General features: G+C 41.0%; 1 protein-coding gene across 1 annotated transcript; it reads left to right on the plus strand.

Moving 5' to 3' along the window:
- Positions 1 to 4,549: 4,549 nt before the first annotated feature.
- LOC308093497 (solute carrier family 12 member 9-like) lies at positions 4,550 to 15,201 on the plus strand (the record flags this gene model as incomplete). Its single annotated transcript, XM_080439834.1, has 14 exons — positions 4,550 to 4,745; positions 6,382 to 6,516; positions 7,001 to 7,138; positions 7,239 to 7,345; positions 7,548 to 7,749; positions 8,006 to 8,113; positions 8,484 to 8,595; positions 9,350 to 9,507; positions 10,516 to 10,598; positions 10,786 to 10,910; positions 11,932 to 12,124; positions 12,578 to 12,752; positions 13,621 to 13,767; positions 14,267 to 15,201. The coding sequence occupies 14 exons, from the start codon at positions 4,550 to 4,552 to the stop codon at positions 15,199 to 15,201; spliced, it is 2,814 nt and encodes a 937-aa protein (XP_080295960.1).
- Positions 15,202 to 15,419: the final 218 nt, after the last annotated feature.

Here is a 15,419-nt window from a genome sequence, read left to right on the forward strand (position 1 = left end):
GTCCAGGACAGATAACAGCTCTCACTTCCCGCTAGAGACGTGGGAAATTAAATAGTCCTTGTGTCAGGGCCAAAGCAATACTAAGCTCTGCTTTGTGAGAAGAACATGACACTGCATTTCCACTGGAGAATCTGTTACATTTCTTAATGGGACAAATGTATTCCTATCAGCATCAGCCGAGCAGGGGATGGCTTTAAGCAGTGAGTAGACCTAAACATTTCAAGTTTGACCAATGACGATTTAAACAACTTGAGTTATGAAGCCACTGCTAATGATGGTGTGGTTGTGTGTGTGTGTGTGTGTGTGTGTGTGTGTGTGTGTGTGAGTGAGTGAGTGAGTGAGTGAGTGAGTGAGTGAGTGAGTGAGTGAGTGAGTGAGTGAGTGAGTGAGTGAGTGTGTGTGTGTGTGTGTGTGTGTGTGTGTGTGTGTGTGTGTGTGTGTGTGTGTGTGTGTGTGTGTGTGTGTGTGTATACTTGTATTACTATACTTGCGATGGCCAAGAAATGGTTGTTTTATGGTTTAAAAAGATGTTAAGAGTCAGGCTTACATAGGAAAAGATTGAGGTTTGGGTTAGGGATAGGATTAGTTATTTAGACTTAGAGGGTAGGTTTAGGGGTTAGGATTGGAGTTGTGCCTGATTCATACTTAGCTCACTTCCCACCGACAATAGCAGATCTGCACGCTCACAACGTGTCGCAGTGCAAGGCGTTGGGTCGTGAGCTTGTAGGTCGGCTATTTAGGCTTGGGGTTAAAAATGACAAAACCATCCTAAAACGTTCATGTCTTCACAAGTAATACAAATATGTGTGTGTGTGTGTGTGTGTGTGTGTGTGTGTGTGTGTGTGTGTGTGTGTGTGTGTGTGTGTGTGCGTGCGTGCGTGCGTGCGTGCGTGCGTGCGTGCGTGCGTGCGTGCGTGCGTGTGTGTGTGTGTGTGTGCGCACACGCTCTTATCTAGGATGTGCTTGGTGGTCTGCTGCTTGGTGGTTCTGCTTGGTGGCCTCTGAACTGTGGGATGCTGAGACAAGACCCATAGACTTTGTGTGTGATAGAGACTCCAGGAGGGCTATGAATACTGTGGCAGAAATGGAGGCTATACTGGTGAGAAGGCTTGCTGTAACATACGTAACAGGCCCATGGCTGTTTTAGCATGTAAGCTTTCCCTGTAAGGTACCCGCCTGTCTGTCGTTCCCCAATTCTGTCAGTGTGTCAGGGCGACGTCTGTGCGTTTGTGTTCTGCAGTTGTGCGCAAGCAGTCACATATCTATCTCTTTATCCCTTCCACATGTTTATTTGTGTCCTTCTGTGTGTCTATTCTACCCCTTTTCTCCGCAGAGAGATTGCAATGGTTTGGCAACTCTCTCCTCCCCAGTTCAGCTACCCTGCATCAAGGTTCATAAAGCATCTTGGGAAACTAAAACGGTAGGTCATTCCAGTGTATTTATTTCAAAATGACTTGTTTTTTGGAACATTTTCAGTTATGAAATGCCCAGGTTGACACCAGGTTTAAATTGTGTGTGTGTGCGTGTGTGCGTGCGTGCGTGTGACCGTAGCAACAGGAGAAGAGAGGGGACATCATTGCGGCACTTGGTGTTCTCATGGAGGGTGTGAAGGCTGCTAGAGCACCGGGTCAGTCACAGTGTGTCCCTACCTTGCTGCAGAGACTGGAGCGAAGCATAAACAACTACCTGCATATCCTCACGCACCTGGAGTTGAAGGCAACCGTCTATTTATTTTATACAGCAAAATCATGGTTGTTGATTTGAATAAAAAATGTATTTCTGTAAGTGACACTGTCATACCAAGTATGAATTAGGCTTAAAAGGGTCCCATTTTTACACTGTCAGTCAGAGTTAAACCAATACTCAATACAATTTTGCTGTGTATATATGCAGCACAACTGCAGATGCAGTCAGATTTCTCAATCTTCCTCTCTTTGCTTGCTCTCTCTCTCTCTCTCTCTCTCTCTCTCTCTCTCTCTCTCTCTCTCTCTCTCTCTCTCTCTCCCTCTCTCTCTTTCTATTCCTCTCTCTCCCTCCCACTTTCTCTCTCTTTGTCTGTGTCTCCCACGCTCTCTCCATCTCTCTAGCCCCCCCCCCCCCCCCCCATTGACAACTGGTCACATTGTATGTGAAGACATGTTTGTGTGTGTTTAACTTTCAGTGAAGTATCCTGCATGGCTTCCAGTAAATTCCCTGCCTTCTTTCTGTGCACTGGTAGCAGAATAGCAGTGACCTGTAATCACTCACACCCTTCCTTCCTCAGGATATAAATAACAGATAAGAGAGCATTCCATTAACCCTTACATCTTGAAAACAGTAAGATTCATTGCTCTATTTGGAATTTAGACTTTCCGCTTTTTTTTTGGCCATGCTGTGTCCTGTCACTGTATACTATAGCCTTACGTTGCCAGATATTACCATTGTTGTGGCGTTGGTAGCCATTACAGTCTACATTCCACATGACTAGATAATAGAATTATTAATTTTTTCTCTCAAAAAATAAATAGATACATCTTCTACCACCATTCATCTGCATCTCATCCCTTCCACATTTTTGTCAGGACCAGCAGGGGTCATTGGAGAGTCCAGCCTTGTCCTGCGTTCCTCAGAGCACTCAGAGTCCTGGAACCATCCTATGGACCCTTGACCGACTGATCACTGGCAAGTTGGAGTGGCTCATGGATGCTCTGGCAGATAAGTGTACTATCCAATGATGAGAACAGACTCGCCAATCCATTAGAACTTCACAAAGAGAGAGAGAAGTTCAAGACCTGTGGCCATCTTTGAATGGTCACCAGTCATCTACAATGTATTTATACTTCACCGGGACTTCACCGGGACAAAAGAGGACAAGTCATTATTTTACCTTTCTCAGAATTCCCCTTTGTCACCAGATTGCCTTTGAATGGAAGGATTTGACAAACACTCAGTGGGGGGTACCAGGCCAGGACTTTATGCAGTAAAAAGTGGAAGAACACTCACCTCTGTTGGCCATTATGAGAAGCTACAACTGCCTCCTGCAGGCAAGGACAGAGCACTGGAACTAATGTCTTTGCCTAAAGGAAAATAATAATGAGCGGATTGAAATATAATGAGATGGGTGAATATATATAATACGACAGCCAATATCACCACACTTCATAAAGAGGAGGTTGCATAAGCACTAAGTGATGTACAGTAGATCTACTAAATCTTGGATCACTGCCAAACCATCTAAAGGTCAAAGGCAGATCAGATCTAGGTGTGGATTATTATGCGCATATAGGCAGCTGACCCAGTGTTCTCACTCCCCAGTGACTATACACAGTAAAATTGACCCAAATGGACCCATCCAGTTTTACACTGAGGAATATACTGTGCATGAATGATGTGCTGGCCTTGCCTTGTCCTTTAATGGCATATTTTCTAGATTCAGTGTTTCCCAAACACATGGGTCACAAGTTAAAAAAATAATGTATATATATATATATACATATTCCTGTCCTCTTCTAACCTGGATTTGAACCTGGTTTCCTGCTTAGGTGCTGACATTTTTACCATTGAGCTAATAGAGCCGACTTGCTTGCTCGGGGGATACATTTAATCTTGACCATCAGGTCAAAATTCGTGTCAGATCCTGTGTCATAGGTGAGACATGACCTTTGACACGATCTAAATGTCTCAATAGAAGAGCAGGGAGACAAAATACAACCACTCCAATTTTAGTATAAGTTATATTGAATTAACATACTCTACCATACAGAATGGGCAAATTTATGTTTTATTCATTTTAAAAAGTTACATTGAGGCTTTAATTCAAAAGATCTAAATCTAAAAACTCTTTTACGAAACAATGAAACTAATAATAATGCCCAGAACATCCTATTGTAGTAGATTGTGCTTTTTCTTGCTGTCATGAAAGGATATTGTGTGGCGCAAAGGTCTGGCACGGCTCAGTTTAACATCCAAATATTTTTATTTTAATAAAAATCCTGTATACCAGCATTGTTTTTTTATTATAATAATATCGTTATGAATGTAGATATTGGGGGAATAATAACTTGAACTGTGTCTACACTAGACTTAATCTATAGGTTAGTTTCAAAGTATTCTGTTGTAGATTTAGTGAGTGTAGGCTACTGTGTGTTCATTCTATTTGCACTTTCAACTTGCCTGGTAACTTTTAACCTACTTGGAAATTTGATAGATACGTGCCTTCTTTGCTTTTTCCATTGTTATGATTATTATAAGTATATTAATCCTGACTGATTGTATACTTGGGTAATTTAATTGTGTCAAGCTGGGCCCTTCATTGAACCAATTACAGGTGGCCAACGTCATCCTCCCAATTAGAATGGTCGACTGCGGCGTTTGGTGCAGGTCTGGGTGACTGGGGACAGTGGGGAGTTTGCGTGTGTACGACAGTGACTGAATTACTTTAACAGCCGGTTGAAGAATTCGTACACTCACTAGTCACTCACTGCACCGAAAAGGGGCACATTTATTTTACATTTGCGAATTGTGACATTCCGACTCTATAGTCAGTTGTAGATGTCGTAGAATTGCCACCATGGCAGATGAAAAAGCCCCACTTCTTAACTATCGACTCACCCTCAGCAGTGAGTCTGTGAATGCGTCCAGGGTGACTGTGGAAAAAGACGGCCGTGGTTCACTGGGCAAAACACCCAAGAAGCTTGGAGTCATTTTTGGAGTGGTTATTCCGACTCTATTGTCTATGTTCAGCGTGGTTGTCTTCCTGCGAATAGGTGAGTATGACTGACTGTTGGGACGTCAGCAGTGGTGGAAAAAGTACTAAAGTAAAACAATGTATCAGTAGCCTTAGCCTACCACATTGTAGAAATACTCCTTTACAAGTAAATGTCTGGTATTCAATCAAAATGTACTTGAGTAAAAGTACAAAAGTATTGGCATCAGAATATACTTAAAGGAGGAGTTCACCCAAAAAATGACTTATTTTCTATCAATTGCACACCCTATGAAGCCTTGAATCCATGGATTCTTTTTTGTTTTTGTTGCATCCCTAAGCTAATAATTTGATTCCCGTCTCTTACCGGCTAATGTATCCGGTAGGAGACACAAAGTAGATTATTTGCGTCTCCTACCGGAAATACACACGGTCATCAAATTATTGTCTTAGGAATGCCACAAAAACAAAAATTAATCCATGAAATCAAGGCTTCATGGGGTGTGTAATTGATAGAAAATAAGTAATTTTTTGGGTGAACTCCTCCTTTAAAGTACCAAGTAAAAGTACTTATTATTATGCAGAAGGTCCCATTTCACACATTTTCGAATGTGCAAAATGTATAAAAATCCTTTGAAAATAGCAGATATACAAGCGCACAGTAGATCGGCTATTTTCAAAAGTTTTCAAATAACTGTAGTGGAGTAAAGGTACAATATTTACCTCTGAGATGTAGTGGAGTAAAAGTATTGCATTTTGAAAATACTCCAGTAAAGTGAAAGTAGGCTACCTAAAAATTGTACAGTAGCCTACTTGAGTAAATTTACTTAGTTACTTTACACCACTGGACATCAGCCTGCAGTTTGCTGGATGCATATATCCAAAGAACAACTTAGCTAACATAGTGTTTTGTGTGTACTGTTTGCACCATAGATGTAGAAACCTTTAATATGTCTATGGTTTGCACACCCACATCGACCCACGTGCATTGCACAAATGCACGCACATTTTCCATATCCGTTCTAGACCATGACCGGATCAGTAACTTGCTAAAATAAATGATCCCAGTCTAGTGTATAATTGGTCTTAATAAAAGTAGATTTAGCAGGGGATTAGTGAAGCAGTAGCTTGGTAGTTCAACTACATTCATAATTGCAAAATTATAGTGATTCAAGAATTAAAATGACTAGTTTTTCTTTATATTTTGAATCTGAATTTGTAAAACTAAACTTGAAAGTGTCCATGAGTCATGGTGGATTATTGCTATTTAATAACAAATGTTCAGAGAAGTAATTTTTTAGAACAGAGTAATCCTGCTTAGCCTTGGTGCAATATACTCCCACCTGAACTGTAGTTTCTAGAATGCAGGTTCTGCATGGACAGTCATTGTATACAAAACGAAGACTGACATTCCTTGTACTTTGCCATGAATACTGTTGTTATAGTTTTATTTTGAGGTGGGCTTTAGCAATAAATTCAATTGAGCTTTTTTGTATTATATTTTGGTAGTTTTGTATAACACGTACATTGCCAATTTTATCATCACATGGTTTGAACAACTTTTTCTAGCTTTAAAACCAAACTAGAATTATCCCTAGGGTAGCTTTGCCATACTGTAGCTAATTTTCTTCCAGTGGCTTCCCCAATAATGTCATTTTGTGAAGCCATTTAATCTCGTCTTGACTGTCTATCTTTAGGATTTGTGGTAGGACAAGCGGGACTCTACCAATCCATTGCCATGTTCTTGGTGGCATATTTCATCATCGTCATGACTGTGCTGTCTGTCTGTGCTATTTCCACGAATGGAGCTTTAGATGCTGGAGGGGCCTATTGTATCCTTTAACCTAGAAAGTGTGCTCAGTAGAGTGCATCAGGAGGCATGCTCTAGTCTAATACCTCTCCATCTTTCTCTCCGACATACGACAGCTCAGAATGAGTTTAATTTGTGCAGACATTAAGACTGAAATAATAGCGTGGCGTGTGATTACCATCTGTACATAGTCTCTACTGTTTTCCTTCCACTTACTCTCATATGCATTCATGGATGTTCATGTATCATCATTTTAAATAAGATAGATTACAGGGGAAAACATGATCTGGTGGAAATAATTGTCCCTTATGTTTGGAATATTCTCAAAACTGAAATGTATCACCGCCCTTAATCTAAGCTCTTGTGTTGCTTAGACGCAACAATTTAAACTTGGCTGAAGGAAATAGGAATTATTGGTGTTGTGAGAATACTGCTCTCAATTTTCCATTCACTTGTGTAAAGTACAAATCTTCACAGCTGTGACTTTTCTCAGCTTTGATACTCAGACATGATTAGCCGAGCCCTGGGCCCAGAGTTTGGTGGCAGTATTGGGATCATGTTTTTTTTTGCCAATGTGTGTGGCAGTGCCTTCTACATTTTGGGACTGGTTGAAGCTGTCACCTCCGCCTATGCCATACCAGAAGGTAAGGTGCATAGAGGACAAAAGGAAAATCTCAAGGGCTGTGCATTTGTATGTGCTCACATTTTAATCACACTTTGTCTTTTTCCCCCCAACTACTTCAGACCTTGAGGCAAATCTAGCAGGTCCTTACCAGGTGTTGCCGTCTGGATACTGGTGGCATGTGCTGTATGGCACTGTCCTGCTCTTCCTGTGTCTCATCGTGTGCCTGGTGGGGCTCAGTAAAGTAACAAGTATTTAAAAAGTAGTAAAGGAACATCCATGGGATTTTGTTTTATTATGATGTTAATCCTTTTTTTCCTTTTTTTCCCCTCCTTTTTTAATTTACACAAGACTGGTTTTCATTCAAAATGATTATTCCCTAGCCTAGCACATCTCAGTTTTTACTCGTAGAAAGTGGTTTGTCGTTTCAGGTGGGCGCTCACATCTATGCCAAAGCCACATTTGTCATCTTCATCATTGTCACCACCGTGCTGGCTTCAATCTTAATCAGCTTCTTCATTGTGAAGCCCCATGGTGTGATCCTGCCCATACACGCTGGTGTCAACTCTACAGGACAGATCGGTGCCAATTACACACGCCTTCGGCTCCGTACCCTCGAGAGTAACCTATGGCGTAGGTTATTATTCTGTTACATGCATTGATTTGGTATTTTATAAGTGTCAATGAATGCTCTTTGTCTATTCAAGCAACCTGGGGTTTGTAAAGAACTTATTTATAGCCCCCATCATTATATTGGCCTTGACTTGTCCTCTCTGACCTGCTGTGTATTCATGCAGTCTATAGCTGGGAAGGAAAGGCTGTGGTGATCGAGAATATTATTTATCCCTGCTGTCTTCCTTCCTATAAATAACCCTGCCACTCTCTCCAGCTGACTACACAGTGGACTACACCACTGGAGCTATGATGAGCTTCACCACAGTGTTTGCTGTCATGTTCAATGGCTGCACCGGCATCATGGCCGGATCCAACATGTCAGGTGAGAAGACAGATAGGTCACGAATCATGATAACCTGTAAATATGAGTCCTTGGTGAAAAGAAGGGATTTTTTCATGGGGGGGATTGGAGACAGTCCACATTTATATACAGATATGAGAGCGAAAGACAGACCTTCCTGGCTTCCTTCCTTCCTTTTTATTGATCCCACAGGAGCAATTCAGTTGTCATGGAATTACAGCTGTTATGAAACATAAGACGGTTGCAGAAAAATAGATACAGCTACGAGTAACAAATAATGCTAGTAATAGAAAATAAAAAAGAGTCGAGAGATAGTAACACACTAACACATATTGGGTCTAAGAAAAAGTATTGTGAGGTATATGTGTGTGTTTGTGTTCACTGTGTACAGGTGATCTTAAAAACCCCAGCTACTCTATCCCAAGAGGGACACTTGCAGCGGTTGTCATAACCTTCATTACATACAATCTGATGACTCTGCTTGTAGCTTCGTCCTGTGACCGGTGAGCTACACATGCAACATGGGCTGGAACTAACGATTATTATCATAAATGATTAATATGTCAATATTTTATTCTATTTTTGAATAATCTATACAATTTAATTAAGATCATGAAGTTAAGTTAAGTTATCTGAAACCAGACATCCTGAAAATGTTTAATATGTTCACCCAGCAGTCAAAGACATTTTTTAACGTTTCTGTTTTATAATATGCAGAAAGACAAACATTTCGGTGACGTTTTAGATGGCACGTAAAATAATTGTTACTGTTTATTTGTACGAGACAATACATGTTAATGAACATTCAATACATTTACGTGAGCACAGTCAGCTGAACATGGTCTCATGTAAACATGCTGGATTTAGCTTGGAGCTCATTTCCATCCATTGTCGATGATTTACAAGATACATCCAATTATTCAGTCACTAAAATCTAATTTGATTTTTCTGTCGATCAATGAATTGATTAGTTGATTTACTCCTACAGGCAACATGTTTGAACCAAATTTGAATTTGTGAGTACGGTAACATTCTTAGACATCAGTACAACATATAATTTCCCATAATCCACTAATTAATTAATTTTTCATCTGACACGATGCTCTGGAGTGCAACCAAGTCAGTGTTGATCACAAATATTATAAGCAACATGTTCAGTAACGAGGTTCAGTGATGTAATCCATTCTTTGTCTGGAGATGTGCTCAACATGGGTACAGAGAGTTCTCACTGGAGTTGCGTCCTTCATCCTCTCTTAGTTGCCTCCTACAAAAAGACTACAGTTTCCTGGGGGATATCAACATTTGGAAGCCTCTGGTCACGATAGGCATCTACTCCTCCACCATGTCTGCGGCCATGAGTAACCTCATAGGAGCCTCCCGGGTCCTCTACGCCTTGTCCAAAGATAATTTGTTTGGTGAGATACCATCTCTCTTGTCCTCCACTAATACCTGTATACAGTTCTGTTCCATGCATCGGTGTGGCAAAAGAGGGTTCTTGTGAGCCTTGACTAAAGTATATTTTTTTTGGGCAGTGGTATAATTATTTATAAAACGATTAAATGGAACCCATGGAGAAAGTAGGTAACCATTATATTTTGGCAAAAGTATATCATTGGTAATGTATAGACAAAAATGTCTATTTTTGATGCGTTAGAATCATGGATGGGAAGGGGAAGTGGGCCAAAAGAATTTAACATTGCAAAAAAATTAACATTGCAAATTACACTGTGATGACTCATCACAGTGTAATTTGCAATGTTAATTTTTTTGCAATGTTAAATTTTTTTGCAATGTTATTTTTATTTTTTATTTTTTCTTATTTCCACACAACTCCTTTATGCTATATTAATGACATAGTTAAATATTGAAAATGGGTGGATTTCCCCTTTAACATGCACAGCACCCAGAATGTCACGCATCTGGTTACAGGAATGATGTTCATGTAACTGAGGATAAATATTTATTTTGCAGCTGATGCCATCTTCTTGTCACCAGCTGTTTTTGAGTGATTTAAATGAAATGTAGTCTGTCACAAGGATGAAAGTATAATTGTGAAGCTGAGTCAGTACTTTAATCGTGGCAAGCCATCTGCTCCAAATAAAAGGCCTGCGTCTCAAATGTGAGAAATGTCTCATTTTCATAGAGCAGACAGCATTTACTTGAGAAGCATCACATGACGCAGCAGATGGCTTTACATTTTGACCGTGTATAATTTGACCTTGTATAATTGCACTGCTTTTACCTGTATCAGTGAGTGACAAATTAACCTAGATTGTATCTGCAAAACGTGATTTGGGGGTTATAGTCAACACAGGCTGTTAAAAGTTGAAAGATTCCAGGCATCTTCTAGATCAGGGGTCCCCAACCTCGGGTCTGCAGACCCCTTGCTGGTGGACCGACATTGGCTTTACTGTTGTTTACAGGTGGGGTCCTTGCTTTGGCGAGGAAAACCTCTATGAGTGGGAACCCCTGGGTCTCAGTTCTCATCTCCTGGGCCCTAGCACAGGTACACTATTATGTCAACAGTTTTTCAGTTACTTGTGTATCATGAAGTTTAGAATTACTCCACATTGGATCTGCTTAGGGAAGGTCTGACTATCTCTTAACACGGCTTTAACTCATGCACTACTCATTACTTATTCAATTGAGTTCTAATGCTCATTTGATTTGTGGTTAATTTTCCCTACCATTAGGTGGTGCTGTTCGCTGGGAAACTGAACACCATCGCAGGCATTGTAACGATCATCTTCTTGCTGGTCTATGCTGCTGTGGACCTTGCCTGTTTGGCCCTGGAATGGGCATCAGCACCCAACTTCAGGTGCAATACAGTTAAAGAAACACCACAGTTGTGTCGAAAGGCAAAAAAACTGTACTCTTGTGGATAAGAAATAGTAGGCTACATTCCTTAGGTGCTCATTGGAAATGGGAAAATATTTTATTAAGTATGAAAAGAAGACAAAACTCTGTGTTCAAACTACAGGCAACGAAGCCTCAAAACCGTGACTATGCTACAATGTTGCCCCTCAATTATTATCAAGTAGTAATGGCAAGAATAATTGTTTCCTTAATTTACTGTAGGTCAAGCCAGGAACATGCATCATTTTAGCATTCAATTTAAGATTTGTAGCCATTCACACAGCACTGTATGTACATGTAGCTTCATGTTGCCACTTGCTCAACTGAAAATTGTCGCTGGTAATCTGAACACACAGTGAGATGACAAACTCTAGTTACTGTTGCGAAACCTTGCATTTCTTTGCTGTATTCATGGTGTCCCAGGGACTATACTGTATTATGCAAAAATTTTTGGATATTTAAAGGTACCATAAGTGATGTATTTTGGTTCAAACAAAGCATTTTTAGTTGAAAAGTTAAAGCTCTATATTCTGATTGTAATCATGGCTTTAGTGTTAAGTAACAGGGGTCCCATCTCTCCAGCACAGAAAATAAATGCTCGGGTGGGTTGCCAATTTTAACCAAACAGGATATCGGCTTCATTTTGTCTGCTAATTGTTTTTGTTTGTTTAATCACTTTCAATTCCACTTGTTCTGTATCCTGTATAAGTTCTCTTTTCCTGATTGGCTGAAATGTGTATCCCAACCTGAAAATGTCTTTTCTGACCTGGAGCTGTTATTGAACAAACACTCTATAGCAATGATTACTATGGGAATATAGAGCTATTTAACACTTATTTTAATACATTCTATATTTTTAAAGAATTTACAGAACTTGATTGCAGTGTTGCAGTAAATTAATGGATTCACTGGTGGATTTTCACATTATGCAGACATTTGTGATCCTTGTGAAAAATGAACCGCATGTTCTTTTCCCTGTTTAGACCTTCATTCCGTTTGTTCACTTGGCATACATGTGTCCTCGGCATCCTGGGCTGCTTGGTGATGATGTTCCTGATCAGTGCAATCTATGCCTTTGCCAGCATAGCATTCATGCTGCTGCTCTTGCTGCTCATACACTACCTCTGTCCCACCAACAACTGGGGCTACATCAGCCAGGCCCTTATCTTCCACCAGGTACATTCTAGTGTCGCAACCGGTAGTACTAGAATATCATCGCTGTCAGGTGGAAACCTTCCATGTCCAAAACGGTTACTTTTCATGAAATGGAAAAAAGAATCAGTGTTCCAATGGATCAATTGTAGTTATTTTGTCACTCACTCATTGGTTCAATATTTACTAAACCCACAGACAGACTTTACCCCTTTCACTTTCAAATGTTTTCAGAAATAGTGAAAATAGCAGCTCACACAGCGTCAGCTTGTATATCTGCTATTTTCGCTACTTTTGCACGACACTCTTATAGGACAATGTAGGGCATCAATTTAAATAAAAACATAAAAAGTTTAAATATGGGGATGCAAGGTTTCTGCTCGACAGCGACTATTTAAATCAGCTATAAGTTATTGAATAGCAATATTGTATCATCCTTCAACTCTCATGCTCACTGTTCTGTCTCTGTTCTCACAGGTGCGCAAGTACTTATTGATGCTAGATGTGCGCAAGGACCACGTCAAGTTCTGGAGACCTCAGGTGCTGCTCATGGTGGCTAACCCACGCAGTTGTACAGGTCTTATCACCTTCATCAATGACCTAAAGAAAAGTGGCCTCTTTGTCCTGGGCCATGTCCAGCTGGGGTTACTGGGTAAGTGTAGTAGGTTGCAACTATTGATATTTTCTTCTAGTCTCTTACATTTTTGATTAATAGAATAATTGAGAAGCGTCTTTTTGTTTTACTTTCCATATCAATGAGGTGACGTTTTAATCAACTAAATCGATTAATCTGATTAACCACTAAAAAGTCATTTTGGGGGTGAACTATCCCTTTAAGGCTTAAAGTTTAAGCCCTGTTTTATACTTCTTTGAACGGTATCGCTGTCGCGCACAAATATAGAAATGGCTCATCAACTAGCTCACAGCTTGTATGTAAATCAGCTATTTTCGATAATATATTATGTTTACACCTATGACTTGCCCAAAATAGAGATGCCAGGTTCAAAGTAGTTAACAGTCCATTTATACTACGATATAAAATGTGTTATTATAAAAAGCGATAACTGTTACACTACTATATTGCAGAACCACTTTCTTGTTTATTGTGCAGACTCTTTTCACACCGGCTATTTTAACAGAAAACACAGCTGAAGGTAATAACATGAACTTTAGTTGTGCTACATTATGGTGTTACTGTGTGCCAGCACGGACAGCTCCTGTATAGTTACCTTTAAAGAGTTCCGATGAGAAGGCAGGCGCCCTGTGTGGCTATATAAATGCAGACCATTTACCATTTTCCATGATGGCATACAGACACCTAAATGAAACGCACCTACAATTAACATTATTACCTTCAGCTGCATTGACCTGTCCAAATGGCCGCTGTGAAAAGGGTCCGTTTTATCACAGGGAACAAAAACCATGTGATTGTTGACTGCATGACATGTGGGAAAGGTTTTAAAGTGTAGTATATCAATGATGGTCCATTGAGAAGTCTACGTGTGTGTGTGTTCCTCTAGATGGGTTGCCTACTGACCCTCTGCAGAACTGTTATGACTCGTGGTTGTCATTGGTGGATCATCTGAACATCAAGGCCTTTGTCAACCTAACCCTGGCTGACTCTGTCCGACACGGAGTCCAGAACCTGCTCTTCATCACTGGCTTCGGTGAGCAAGTTTACCGCTTTTCTGTAGAATGTTAGTTTTCATCATTAAATAATCATCACCAGAAATGTGTGTACTGCTTTTTCCAAACATTTCACCCTTTTGTGTACAGATTGTCACCCTCACAAATATAGTTGTTGAGGTTTTTGCAACCTATTCTGTGTACAGATGGCAGTACAGTAGCTGAGTGGGTAGAGAGGCCGCCTGGGAAATCGGAAGGTCACCTGTTTGCCCCCCTGCCCTCCCAGTCTACATTATGTGTCAAAGTGTCCTTGAGCAAGATACTTAACCCCCTAACTGAATTTCCCCCACGGGATCAATAAAGGTCTACCTTGCTTTTTTTTGTTTTGCTTATAGCTATCTTTTTTATGGCCATGTTATTGCAGTTATATTTTTGTCAACACTTTTGAGGAGGCTCTAATTACAAAGATTTCACTGCCTGCAGTGTTGCCATAGCTTTATTGTAAGTGCATGTGACAAATAAAAACCTTGCAACCTTTAGGTGGGATGAGGCCAAACACTCTTGTCCTAGGTTTCTATGATGACTGTACCCCACAAGAGCATCTGGAAGGCAAAAGCCTGAGCCCAACCAACGCCCATGGAGAACAACGGCTGTCCTTCCCAAATCTGAGACGTGTTTGGGAAACCAAACTCCTCCAGGCAGAGGAATATGTGTCTGTGATCGCTGATGCCATAAAAATGGGGAAGAACGTGACTCTTGGCCGCTACTTTGACCAGTTCAACCGGGAAGAGGTTGTGGGGTCAGACCACAAGTTCTGTGCTCAAGGTCGCAGGACGGGGCCATTTGTTGATGTGTGGCCTCTGAACCTTCTTCGACCAGACATCTGTGGCTATGTCGACACCTGCTCACTCTTCCTGCTGCAGCTGGCCTCCGTGCTCCATGAGTCCCGTGCCTGGAAACAGACTCGACTCCGCCTCTTCCTGTGTGTGGAAGCTGGCTGGAGCCTGCAGGCGGAGGAGCAGGAGAAGCTAAGGCGAATGCTGAAGGAACTTAGGATCTCAGCCCAGGTTGAGACTGTGGCCTGGGACCAGGTGGTGGCACTTCACTGGCAGAGGAGACAAGAGAATGAGACGGGGAGCAGGAAACCTGATGGACAAGTTGAGAAGGAAGTGGAGTTGAAAGAAGAGGAGGAAGGCATGCACAAAGAGCAGGAGAAGGAGGCAGTAGAGGATAATATACAGAGGTTCCCCAACAACGCTGCTCAGCTCACAGATGAATACATCTCTGCAGTCAACAGTTTGATTTGTCAGCATGGAGCCCCACCACCTGCTGTGCGTTTCTTGTACTTGCCTCGCCCACCAGCCGACACAAACCGCTACCAGGCCTACCTGCACCAGCTGGAGCTGTTGAGTCGAGACCTGGGACCCACACTGCTCATCCACGGAATCACTCCTGTGGTCACCACACAACTCTAGTCTCCAGGGGACTATGTATGACATCAGTTAGCATTTGAAATATTTGTGTATTGTCAGTAAGGAAAAAATCAACCAACATACTTTATACTACAGATTTTGTGACATATGATTTTAAGAGAACTATGTGGATACAGATAGCCACCAAAGAGCTGTTGAATAATACTCTTACCTCAATGTAATGGTTTTAGTTTTTCACAGAAACTGAGATTGATGTATTA

This window comes from Gymnoscopelus braueri (assembly GCF_963280865.1).
Source record: "Gymnoscopelus braueri genome assembly, chromosome: 10".
Lineage (NCBI taxonomy): Eukaryota > Metazoa > Chordata > Actinopteri > Myctophiformes > Myctophidae > Gymnoscopelus > Gymnoscopelus braueri.